Genomic DNA, 13745 nt, shown 5'->3' with positions numbered 1-13745 from the left:
TCAAACTGAGATAGCCTAGATGGGAAGTGGGGATGCGCACCTTTAATCCCAGAACTGAGGATGCATAGGCAGATGGATCTCTTTGCATTCCACACCAGTCTGGTCTACAAGAGCTAGTTCCAGGACAGGCACCAAAGCTATACAGAAAAACGCTGAACCCGGTTGAAAAAAGAACAAGGGGAAGGAAGGAAGGAAGGAAGGAAGGAAGGAAGGAAGGAAGGAAGGAAGGAAGGAAGGAAGGAAAAAGCTGAGAGAGCCTGATTCATAATTTCCATGCTTCTCTGATGATACATTTAGGCTTCTAAGGTTAAGTTTCCTCATTCTCAAGTGAGGAGATCTAGTAATAGTAATATCATGTAATATAAAACATATCTGATAATTGATAAATCAGCTTAAACCCTTCTTAAAATATAATTTTATGTAGACAAATGATTTTTAATTGATACTTTGAGTATTATTTAGAATAATCTTGCTTTTATTCTTGCTATTAATTTTATTTTTATTCTTAATTTTACTTGGAAATATCACTTCACAAGAAGGCAATATTTAGTTATGATAAAGGAGTACCAATAGAGTTACCATATCTTTAATGATACATTATTAATATCATCCAGTTGACATTGACTCATTATAGGATGATGTTATTTCAATTGTAGGGGTGCTGGGTACATTCTCTTAAAATATTATCCAGAAAATGAAGAGACTGCATGATAACTCAGCTAATAATTATATATACAGCATTATATTTTGGAGTTTGATACATGGTTGTTACTGAATTTGTCTATCCAATTATTAGTTGGAACTTGAATCTATAATGCTAGATAGTTATGAAAATAAAAGAATATAAAGAACCACAATAACTTATTGATGTTGTCTCTTTGATATTATCAAAAGGGCCACAATACATATTTTATCAGTATTAATTTTAAAAGTAACAAGACCTTGATTTAATTTGGCTCCAGTATTACTGGCAATGTGAAATTTAGGCTTTCTTTCACTTATTTAGCCTTATATGCTACTCTCAAAAGTGAATAAATGAATTTATAGGAATTCCTATTTATGAAATGTAGTAGAGAATCAATGGATATCAGCAATGTATATTAGTAATATTAATGATTCAATTTTAGAAGACATACAATTTGAAGAATATAGTCACTGCTAAGTCAAGAGTTTTGCATATGGTTCTTCAGCTAGGACATTCCAAGGAGACAGTATTGACAGGAAATAAACAAATAAAAATTATTAAGCTTTCCAAGTGTTTTGATTATTTAATAACTGAATACAATTTATCATTTTAACTTCAAGTTTAAAAATGCAAACATTAAATAGGTCTTGCACATTAAGTAGAATTTCTTTTTTTTGTTTGTAAAAAGATCAAGTGAAGGTATAAAGACAATGAAAATGGAAGACAAATTAATGAAAAAAACATGAAACTGGTAATCATTAGTTGGCCAAAGCTTGTCCTAGCATATCCTAAGAATATGTATACAGTGAAGTAATAATAAGAATTCAAATCCAAGCAGAAAACACAGAACAGAAAGCATGAACTGCATGAGTGTAAAGCTTCCTAGAGCAGTAGAGTTGAAACTCTCAAAAAGCCTTTATTGTTAGTCCTTGGTTTTTGTAGTACAAGATGGAGAAAAGAATGATAAAGTGATTATTAGACAGTGCCCACAAACTGCCCAACAAACCAATAACTACCGATTTAAAAAAAAAACCATTTCTCTTGCAGATTATTGAGTTCAGAATTCCATGATTTTATCAACTCGCATCAGATGGAGAAGCTGAACAATGTGACTGAATTTATTCTTTTGGGAATTACAAAGAATCCATAATTAAGAAAAATATTATCAGTTTTGTTCCTACTCATGTATGTAGCAACAATGTTAGGAAACATATTGATTGTGGTAACAATAACTAGAAGTCCTGGTCTGAGGTCTCTCGTGTATTTCTTCCTTAAGTTGCTATCCCTCATGGAGGTTACTTACTCTTCTATCATTACCCCCAAGTTAATTGTGGACTCTTTCTCTGAGATCATTTCCATTTCATTGGAAGGTTGCATGACTCAGCTCTGGATTACTTCTTTGATGGTGTGGTGATAATTCTTCTCATTGTGATGGTCTATGACCATTATGTGGCCATCTGTAAACCTTTGCATTATTTGACAAACATGAGTCCCAGAGTATGTTGCCTTGTGGTAGGAGGGACTTGGGTTGGTGGATGTGCACATGCAACCATTCAGCTCATTTTCATGTATCAAATACCTTTCTGTGGCCTGAATATCATAGATCACTTTATGTGTGATTTATTTCCACTGTTGAAATTGGTGTGCATGGACACCTATATTCTAGGTCTCTTGGTCATTCTCAACAGTGGAGTGATGTGTATGGCCATTTTCCTTATTCTAACTGCTTCCTAGGTGATCATCCTCTGATCCCTAAAATCCTCTAGCTCTGAAGGAAGGTGTAAAGCCCTCTCAACATGTACTTCCCACTTCACAGTGGTTGTACTCTTCTTTGTGCCGTGTATTTTCTTGTATGTCAGACCTGTGGTCACTTACCCAGTAGACAAGATAATGGCTGTGTCCTTCACTGTCATTGAGTCAATATTAAATCCTTTGATATCCACCTTGAGGAATGCAGAGGTTAAAAATGCCCTAAGGAGGCTTCTAATAAAACAGTGGACATTAAGTAGTCATTAGCTTACACACAGGAAGTAATGCTTCCCAGAAAGTTAACAGAGATCTCTCCTCTCCATTACCCTACTCCATTGTGAATCCAGCCCCATGGATGTCTTTCAAACTTAACAATCAGGTAATGATACAATGGTCTTCTCTATTCTGGTTAGTGTCTTGTCCCCAGCAAGCCAAACCATCACATTTATACTACATCTTTTTCCTCCTAAATCTATAGGAAACCAAACCAAAGTAAATCTCTATTTTTGAAAAGTATTTGGTATTACTATCCCAATATATGACTTTGAAAACATCCTGAAAATATCTTACATTCTAAGACACTAGAAATTTTACTGAACATCATAGCCAAAATAAATAATCTATCTTGAACTTTCTTAACATTTAAGACTGCTGCTATTCTGAATTTCCCATGTAATCAACTATTACAAAATAAGCTAATACATAGCTAAAATCTTAAATTGCTTATGCTTCTATGCCTCTGACCTAGACAATGTATGTTTCATTTGCTGATAACAGCAAATACAGGAGTTGAAATCAACATCCTAAAATCTGTCATAAAGTTTGAAAATGAATATTCATGGATGTTCTTTGATAAAGAGTGTTGCTTCTTATCTGGATCAATCAGAATCAATTTGATTTAGTCATTTAATTCCTTGTAAAACTTGGTTAAGAGTTTTGTAAAGTAGCCCATTCCTTCTGCTATGTGATGTTTTCTGTGCTGTTCAAAAAACATTATGTAGTAATTTTTTTAGGGACAGAGACCCAGATGTATTTCCAGTCACACACAGAGAGATAGGCACCATTCATTCTCTCAAACAAACATCAGAACAAAGAGACACACAGTCACAGACCGAAACACATATGACTTCACAGAATCATATACAACCTTCAAGCAGGCACAGATTTAGAATTATTCAACAAACAAACAGAGGACAGAAAACACAAGAAGCATGACGTAGAGTATTCAAGTCTGGATTCATTCTTGATTAAATGACTCTGGGGGAAGAGCTTATATTTCTTTCCTTAATGTGACTCTATGTATTTTTGGTAATCACTAAGGTATTTTGGTAAACTCAGCGTTAATCACTAAGGAATGTAATGCATATATCTGACAAAATGGATTTCAAACAAAAGCTAATCAAAAAAGACAAGGAGGGACACTTCACTTTGATCAAGGGAACAGTTAAAAAAGAAGGCATTAATATACTAAACATACATGCATCAAATTTTGCTGTATCTAATTTCATAAAAAGTTTGTACTATTAAATTTAAAGAAGCAGATTAACATCAATCCAAATAGTAGGCAATTTCAAAACTCAAATTTCTATATTAATCGGGGCAGGTCATCTGGACAATAATTAAACAGAAAATCATGAGAACTAATTGGCATTCTACATCAAATGTCTTAACATATGTCTGTAGAATAATCTAACCCAAAACAAAAGAATGCATATTCTACTTATAAGCACACATGAGATTGAAGATTCCTAAGATAGACAAAATCCTTGTATACAAAACAAATCTGTGCAAATTTGAAAACACTACAATCACTCCTTTTATCCTGTATAAGTGCAAAGTAATAAAACTTAAAAATGATAGCAAAGCAATCCCCAATAAATACTTAACCTCATAGAAATTAAGAAACTCATTACTGAATAATGACTAGGTTAAAGAAGAACTCTAGCAAGAAATTTTAAAAATTACTAAAAATAGTGAAATGAAAACACAGCACTACAAATAAGAAGAAAATGCATAGCTTTAGGTGGATGTTTAATGACCTAAAGGCTCTGCTGAACTGAAAGGCTCTGGGCATGACTTCATCTATGAAACCTGTTGACTGTTAGTATCCAGGAAACTACCCTCTGTTGGTATCTGCTACCTTGAGCAGGGGAACTGATTTGAGGACAGATTCTATCACCCCTAAAGTTCCCTCTTCCAACCTCAAAACCCCAAGCTTACTGTGCGACATTTGTATCGTCTCAACCCTGGTGGTGACAACACAACACTTCAATTATACGGAGCAAAGGAAATGATTTAATTTCCGTCTCTTCCTTTCATCCCTAGTGTAACCAAGCACCTTGACATCATTCCTAAGCACAGTCTTTGCCAGTAACCCCAAAAGACTACATAGGTACAGGCTCAGACACATCAGTTGGAAAAACAGATGAGTGACTGACTTCTCAGATTGACTGTCCCAAAATTTAGACCTTAACTAAACCTCAGGGTACATTCTGCGCCTCTCCCCATCTCGTTCCATCACCAGGAAAGCAACTGAATTCTGCCTCCACCTGTGGTGGAACTCCACTGCTCTGGGGCAGTGCCCAACAGCATGGAAGAAGATGGGATATCTGCCTCCAGGCTGTGGCACCATCCCTACACCCCACTGGACTTTGTCCCACAAAGACCAACTCTGCCAACCAACTTCACACACCTGAATGTCATTCTCTTGATATTTGTACCAACCGTACCCTGCAACCACAAAAGACTACATAAGCACAGGTGCAAACCATACCAGTTGGAAAAACAGCAAATTACCCAAGCACAATCAAAAACCACAACAGTAGGAAGAACAGGCACAGAGACAAGTCACAACAGTTGGAAGAAAAGATTAAACACATGTGTAAAAATATATTCAACAAAGGAAAGACCAAAGTGGCACCACCAGAATACAGTGATGCTACAACAGCACAAGCTGAACATCCCGAGCAGGGGAAACAGAAGAAAATAAGCTTTAAAATTGCTTTATGAAGATTACAGAGGCTCTTAAGCAGGAAATATTTCCCTGAAAGAAGTTTAGATAAAGATAACCCAGAAAATGGAAGAAATAAATAAATCCCTTAAAAGAAACAAAGAAGGTCAAGAAAAAAGTGATCAGATGGGTGGAGGAAATAGATCAAGACTTGAAAACTGAAATAGAAACACACAAACTGAGGGGTTTCTCGAAATGCAAAATCTACAGAAGCAAAAAAAATACAGATGCAAATATAAGCAACAGAAAATAAGATATACAAAAGAGAATCTCAAGATTTGAAAATATGATAAAGGAAATAAAGTTATCAGCAAAAAAGCATAAAATCCAATAAGTTTATAACATAAAACATTCAGGAGTTCCGGGACACCATGAAAATACCAAGCCTAAGAATAATAGGTATAGAAGAAGGAGAAGAGTGCCAGCTCAGAAACACAGAAAACATTTTCAACAAACAAAATCATAGAACACTTCCCCAACCTAAAGAATGTCATTTGTACAAAGGTAAAAGAAGTTTACAAAACATCAAATAGGCTGGACCAAAAAAAAAGTGCCCATTCCAAATAATTATCAAATCACTAACTATACTAACTATAGATAACAAAAAATAATTTAAAGATCTGCAAAACAAAAGACCAATTAACTTATAAAGGCAAACCTATCAGAATACCCATCTTCTCAATGGATACTCTAGAAGTCAGAAGGTCCTGGACAGATGTTTTTCAGACACTAATGGACCATAAATGCCTGCCCAGACTTCTGGAGGTATAACCAACCCTGACTTCAAGTATGTCGTAATGAAAGCAGTTTGGTATTGGCATAAAAACAGACAGGTGGACCAATGCAATAAAATCAAAGATCCTTAATAAATTCTTACACCTTCAAACACTAGATTTGGAACAAACAATCCAAAAAGAAACAACAAAAAAGAAAGCATCTTTAACAAATGGTGCAGGTGTAACTGGAGGTCAGCATGCAGAAGATTGTAAATACATTCGTATCTATCGCCCTGCACAAAATTCAAGTCCAAGTGAATCAAAAACCTCAACACAAATCCAGTTACGCTTTAGCCGAGAGAAGGGAAAATGAGAAGTATCTTTAAATACATGAACACAGGAGACTACTTCCTGAATATAAAACCAGTCACATAGGTGCTGAGATTGATAATTAATAAATTGAACCCCATGAAACTGAAAAGCAAAGAACACGATCAATTAAACAAAATGACAGCCTGATGAATGGAAAAAATCTCCAACCCCATATCTGACAGAGGAATGTTATACAAAACTTATTAAAAAACTGAAGAAGCTAGAAATCAAAATAACTAACAATCCCATTAAAATTTGAGGTTTATATTTAAACAGAATTCTCAACAGAAGAATCTCAAGTGAGCAAGACACACTTAAAGAACTGTTCAATATCCTTAGCTATCAAAGAAATGCAAATGAAAAGGACTCTGAGATACCTTCTTTCACCTGTCACAACAGACTAATGATAACCTATATTGAAGAGGATGTGGAGTAAGGGGAACACTCCTCTACTGAGGTTGGAGCACAAATTTGAATAGTCACTTTGGTAAAAAAGTATGGTGGTTTCTCAGAATCTTGTGGATCAATCTACCTCAAGACCCAGTGATACCCATCTTGGGCATAAACACAAAGTATGTTCAGTCATACCAGAAAGGCACTTGCTCAACTCTGTTCAGAGGCAGAGGTAGGCAGATCTCAGTGAGTTTGAGGCCAGCCTGGTCTACAAGAGCAAGTTCTAGGACAGGCTCCAAAAGTCACAGAGAAACCCTGTCTCGAAAAACCAAAACAAAACAAAAGAGAAGAAGAAGAAGAAGAAGAAGAAGAAGAAGAAGAAGAAGAAGAAGAAGAAGAAGAAGAAGAAGAAGAATTTCAGTGCAAAATCATATATCCTGAACCTGATGGAAGACAAAGTATAGGAATGAAATCATTGCCACAGCATATTCATCATATTGCATCACTTTTAATTTATGATGACCATGTAGTGCATGAATTTGACAACGGCAACATACTGGTTCATGGTAAAGATTTCCACATCTGCCAGAAAGTGAGCAATGAAGAGCTGAGTCATGGATCTGTTATAGACAAAGCTTTTCTTTGCTGTAGCCATGTCTCTGATGAGCATTAGAACCACAGGGGAGGTGTACATCTAGGTATATTTTCATTTTTGTATAATCTGAGCACAAGATGATTATACAAAACCCTCCCTCCCCAAGTTCTGACAGGATGGTAGTTCTACTTTAAGTGCCTGAAATTTATACCACCTACATGTTACCTGTAGGACATGAGATCAAGGATAAGGTCATGCCTGTGTTTTACAGATGATTGTCCCCTTGCATAATCCCCTCATCAATCGTCTTTGAGTTACACTGAAATGAAAACTGTCATGTACAGGTGTGAAACACAGACAGTTTTTTAAATCTTGTTATTCAAAAAGAAATTAAGTTTTAGCTAGCTCAAGACAAATGTTTCAGAGTTTTGCAGATAGGTTAGATAAATGAAAGACCTATCCTTCTAGACACCAGCTAGACTGCTCTGGAATGCATTGATAGAGTACATAGTTATTATGGGTAAGGCCCTGAGCTCAATTCTTGTTACCAGCCACAACATTATACAATAATTGCTCAGTCATCTTATTTTGATTGACTTATTGAAGCCAATGGCTTTGGTAAAGGTTTTTAAGCCAAGAAGCAAGTAATTTGTTGTCATTATTTTGTGAATGAGTGGTTATCCTTTTCTGTAGATTTTGTTGCAGCTAACTCCCTTTCTGTTACATATTTGGGAATTAGTTCCCTATTTCACAACAGCTTCCTATTGCCAGACCTTGTTCCTCTCTCCTAGGTAAATGCAGAGATCTGCCTCCCTGCAATTTTCTTTATCAGCAGGCATGACAGTGTTTAGGTTCCTGGCATAGAGCATTGCCTGTCCAAGCTGCTACTCTGGTTTTACCTCATTCTAAAGATTCTTAACTCCTTAAGCTCACCTTCACCTCAGTTTACTGATAATTTTAGTTCAATAAAATTTACAGTTTGTGTTTTCATCTGAGGATATCAGAAGAGATCTTGGCCACAGACTCACAATGCCCATGATCACAATGGCTGATAACAGCATACCCCAGAACTGATAATTTAGACACCTGTGTCTCTTCACTGTGGGACATAGTCCAGTAGAAACTGCAGCATCTGTTGTATGTGCTAATCAGATCAAGGGCAATGATTTCAGCCTGACTATTTATGTAGGTTGCCTGGTTACTTGGCAGCCTCTGTGCTTGCTGGGAGAAAAGAAGCAGAGTTAAACAGGGCCAGGGAGAACCCCTCAGTGACTTTTTACACAATCTATTCCCAAGAGAGTTTTGAGCACCAAACACACTCCACTTGAAGTTTGTATTCTTCTTGGCACAACTGGCATTTGGGCAAAAACTGCCCACTCCTCAACCACTGACAAAGTGCATGAGGTCCAGACAGGACAAGCAGGATACAGTAAAAAAGATTGCCAAATATTGCCAAGACAGAAAAAGATGGTTTTGAAAAATTTCCTGCCTCTGAAAATGATCTGCCAGTCATTTTAGGCTTCAACCAAACTTGGTTGCTCTAACTTTACAAATGAGACTTGGGTGATTATCCAGGTATCCAGTTGTCTCTGTCATTTGTTGTATATTTTGGAATTTGCTTGACTGAACTTCCTGCTTACTCAAGTCATATTATTTTTCTTCTCAGGACTTAGATGGAGTTGAAGACTTGGTAATCATAGTTACTTTCCTCTCATGACTTGGCCAAGTTATTTATTTATAAGACTTAGACTGCTTAGGATAGGATAATTATTGAATCACCTATCATATGTTTCTGACTTGATATTGTTTAACTGGTTGTCATTCTAATTTTTATATGTGATATTTGTTCTTATTGTATATAATTTTGTATTAGGTTTAGAACTCTTTTATATAAACAAAAGGGGGAGATGCTGTAGTAAATACTTCAGCCAGTACCCTTTAATGAACCTTCCCACTTGGGAGTGGCCTCTTATATTATAAATGCCAATATAAAGTGTGTGATCCCTCTCTGTCTTCCAGCTGCTGGATTTTGCTGCTGTTCCCCATTTGAACAAAGGACTGTGATCTGTTAGTCTATTCCTAAATAAACAACACTTTATTATACTCAATTTTGAGCTACTATGGGATTTCTTTTTAGCATTCATCTTCCTCAATCTCCCTTCCTTCTCTCCCTTTCTCTGATCTACAACACCTTTTATTAAAATCTCACACCCAATCTCTGTCCACAGGGCATATTTGCCTTTCCCTTACCCTCCATGGCTTGGACCTCACCCAGATGTCATGGGACCTGCAAGTGTCCCAACTTGCTCTGTAATCTTTCACTGGTGTTATGAACTCTACTGTCTCTTCCTCGTACCTGAGAAACACTGAGCATCCTGTAACCTGTAACCCTTTTACACTTTTCCAACTCAAAATTGCAGGAATTCCACAACCACCATTGACACTACCAATTGGTTCCCCACCCCACTTCTGCCCATGCTTCCATGAGTATAGATTAGTCTTGTTTGTGAAAAAACCCAGTACTGGCAACTGTTTGTCAAGATTAAAGTCACTCTGGGGCCTGACGTAAAGACATAGAGGTTCATTTTGCACCCACCCATTCACATTGTGAATGGTGTCAGTAACTACCTGAGGCCAGTCTGAGTCACGGTCCATAGGGAACCTCTGACATGCTGGAGTTCAGTATCTTTGAAATTCTTCTTTTCTGCTCACTCATAGAGACTGCGCCTCTCCACTCAGATATCAAACCACACAGTTTCCTATCATCCATTAATATTCTGCTTGTGATTGGTAGTTGGAAGTTTGGTCTCTACTTATTATTTCTTCTCTATATTTTTCTGTCTGCCTTTCATTCCCAGCACATAATCCAGCCTTGATAAACTCTGTTCTGCCAGTGACTCTGCTGTCTTCCACTGTGGCTAAGCTTGTCAGGGACAGAACCTGTCTCTCCTCTACTTGTCCTACACTCACAATTCATGGTCTCTGTTGCAGCATCTGACACAGGTCCCTCATCCTGCCCTACTGTGACTGGCAGTGCTGAAGAAGTGTCCTGTCTACTACATGTATGAAAGAATGTGTGGATAATGTGTGGACACCCATGTTGTAAGAGGAGCGGCGGGCCGCTTCCTGCTGCCTGGCTCCTGGCTAGCTTTACCTGAAATAATTACAAAGAAACTGTATTCATTTAAACACTGCCTGGCCCATTTAGTTTTAGCCTCTTATTGGCTAAGTCTCACATATTGATTCAACTCATTTCTAATAATCTGTATCGCCACGTGACTGTGGCTTACCGGCATGAGTCTAACCAGCATCCATCTCGGAGAGAAGAGCCATGGCTTCTGCCTGACTCTGCTTTCTTTCTCCCAGCATTCTTTTCAGTCTACTCCATCTATCTAAATTCTGCCCTATCAAAAAGTCAAGGCAGTTTCTTTACTTAACCAATGAAAATAACACATAGACAGATGACCCTCCTATACCACACCCAGATATGAGTCTAGTTTACAAGTATGTTTTATTTGTCCTGTATGTTTTTCTTGTTATTTGTAGATATTTCCTGTGGCTGCTCTAAAAATCACATGGGTTCTATGTGCCTTTCACCATGTGACTGACACCATCTTGAATAAGGGAAAGGAGGGCAGACCAGAAGACATCACAGTCATCATTGCTATGGATGATGACTTGACCACTGCCATCTTAAGTAAGAACAGGTCAGGCAAACTAGTTGCCATCTTTACTAAGGACATTCTTCTTCTTTTATTTACACTTCTTTCTCTAAATTCCTTATACTGTCTCTGTTACATGTGGTATGTTTTATATTGTCGCATGCCCACCAGAGCATACTCTTTACACAATTTCTGTTTCATATATGTGTGGGTGCATGCATGTGACTTTAGATTTAACTTTTCAAGTGAATATAAGCTAGCTTTAACTTTGTTGTGTGTGTACATGTATATGAAACTTAAATTCAACTGTATATGTGTGTACATATACCTATTGTTTTAAAAAATGCTTTAAACAATGACAGTTGGTTCTGTCTTAACAGATTCTGAATGTTGTCTCTACTCTCAGACTAATAAAGCAATAAGTCTCAAATATTTTAAATTGATATGTATTTATAAATGTTGATTAATATATGTAAATATGTTACAAAATACTGTACATGTGATTAAACTCTGCTTTAAAATATGTCCTTAATAATGATAAAAGTTTAAGATTATGAAGATCTCTTTAAGATAAACAAAAGCTGATCTACACTCTTTCCTGTAAGCTCTTCTTCACTATTGTCAGTTTTACTGATAAGCTTCTATTTCAAACAACTTTTTCTTCGAAAACATTCCTCCACAAACTCTCAGCTAGGATCCAGCTCTTCAGGCAGATCCTATCTTTAGTTATTACTTATATATACCCAATAGATAGCCCTCAAATGCTCAGAGATCTGAGGAATATGGCTTATAAATGTATAACAATTAAAAGACTATTCATAACAAAGAGACAGGTTGGCTCCTGGCAGCACCCGCATATCCCCCAAAGAAGACAAAAGACATACAAAGGTGAACAGTGTTCCATAATTTGCTTCAAGTAAAAGCATTAACCACTGGAAGAACTGCCTTTCATCTGAACTGATGATCTCCAGACAGTAGACAATAGAAAACTGTAATTGAAAACGTGGTTGCCCAGGTCAAGAGGGGCTGGTATTCCTAAAGACTACTAAACAACTAGATCTTCTGAAGTCTGGCAGGCACTGTGATAACAGCAGAAGGCAAATGCTGCCCTGAAGTCCCTGCCCTCAATGACCATGGAGGACCCTGGGGAGTGACTGTCTAGATAGCCAGTAAAGTAAGTTCTCTGTCATTTTTAAATCAATAACTCAGGTAAAATATTATCCTCAAAACTTGTGATGCAGGAGCTGCCATCACTCCGACAAGATGAAAGAAACGATCATGAACCAGGAAAAACTGGCCAAGCTGCAGGCACAAGTGCGCATTGGTGGGGAAGGAACTGCTCGCAGAAAGAAGAAGGTGGTTCACAGAACAGCTACAGCAGTTCTCTTTAAAGAAGTTAGGGGTGAACAATATCTCTGGTATTGAAGAGGTGAACATGTTTACAAACCAAGGAACAGTGATCCATTTTAACAACCCTAACGTTCAGGCGTCTCTGGCAGCAAACACCGTCACCATTACAGGCCACGCCGAGACAAAGCAACTGACAGAAATGCTTCCTAGCATTCTAAACCAGCTTGGAGCAGACAGTCTGACTAGTTTAAGGAGACTGGCTGAAGCTCTGCCCAAACAATCTGTGGATGGAAAAGCACCCCTTGCTACTGGAGAGGATGATGATGATGAAGTCCCAGATCTGGTGGAGAATTTTGATGAGGCTTCTAAGAACGAGGCAAACTGAGCCGAGGCGACTTCTGGAGAAGCGACACTTGCAGAAGTTACAGGAGCTGCTATTTTATATCATGGCTGCTTTTTAAAGGTCTTTTGTTTATGGATCTGATCAAATCTAGATCGCTAATATTTTTAAGCCCAAGCCCCTTGGACACTGCAGCTCTTTTCAGTTTTTGCTTAAACACAATTCATTCTTTGCAGCAAATTAAGCTGAAGAAGCCTGGGAATAAAGTTTGGAAAAGGGTTAATAAAATTCTTTGCCTAGTTAAAAAAAAAATGTGATGCAGTTTGATGGCTGAGAGTTTTGCCAGTTTAAAAGGAACAACCTCACAAAACAGATTTCAGCATAACTTCTTACCATGTTTAAATAAAAGGTGTTTTAAGATGCGAAGCTCAAGATATGTGGTTCTAACAATGCTTTAGGATCCAAGAAAGTGTTTTAAGGTATACAAATGCAAGTTATTAAGCTGTGTACCTGAAAGTAATAAAGGTCTGAGGATGAGACTGTTTCAGAGTATAAGAAGATGTTTTAGGGCATACAGTGAAAGTTATCAGATTTCATTCTCATTATGTTGCCATTCATAATCTTAATATTAATCAATAAATTTATGTTAAGAAAGTAATTTTACTCTGGCAGAGTACTACCACTGCAATTCTGCAAGTTCAATATTTTCAATTCTTTTTTGGCTTTTTAAAGACAGTTTTTATTATGCATATAGATCTGTCACAGTCATTTCTGAAATGAGTATACTGCTATTTCTACAAAACAAATTAGTACAGATTGTAAATAAGCTAAATGCTACTATGCCTAAAACACATATTGTCATAAACTCAAATA

General features: G+C 37.0%; 1 protein-coding gene and 1 pseudogene across 1 annotated transcript; both read left to right on the top strand.

Annotated features, from left to right (window-relative positions):
- The first annotated feature begins 1775 nt into the window (after positions 1–1775).
- LOC148122821 (olfactory receptor 4C6-like) lies at positions 1776–2701 on the top strand (annotated as a pseudogene).
- A 9737-nt stretch (positions 2702–12438) lies between these two features.
- On the top strand, positions 12439–13160 carry LOC125405174 (transcription factor BTF3). Its single transcript, XM_085687427.2, has one exon. The coding sequence runs from the start codon at positions 12618–12620 to the stop codon at positions 12915–12917; it is 300 nt and encodes a 99-aa protein (XP_085543553.1). The 5' UTR covers positions 12439–12617; the 3' UTR covers positions 12918–13160.
- The last annotated feature ends 585 nt before the right edge of the window (positions 13161–13745 follow it).

Source organism: Myodes glareolus, chromosome 2 (genome assembly GCF_982192425.1).
Source record: "Myodes glareolus chromosome 2, mMyoGla1.1, whole genome shotgun sequence".
NCBI lineage: Eukaryota > Metazoa > Chordata > Mammalia > Rodentia > Cricetidae > Myodes > Myodes glareolus.
The sequence above is the reverse complement of the archived record's forward strand: the minus strand, read 5'-3'. Positions and strand labels throughout refer to the sequence as shown.

Coding starts and splice junctions, on each gene's coding strand:
- LOC125405174 (XM_085687427.2), top strand. CDS start 12,618: ATGTTTACAAACCAAGGAACAGTGATCCATTTTAACAACCCTAACGTT.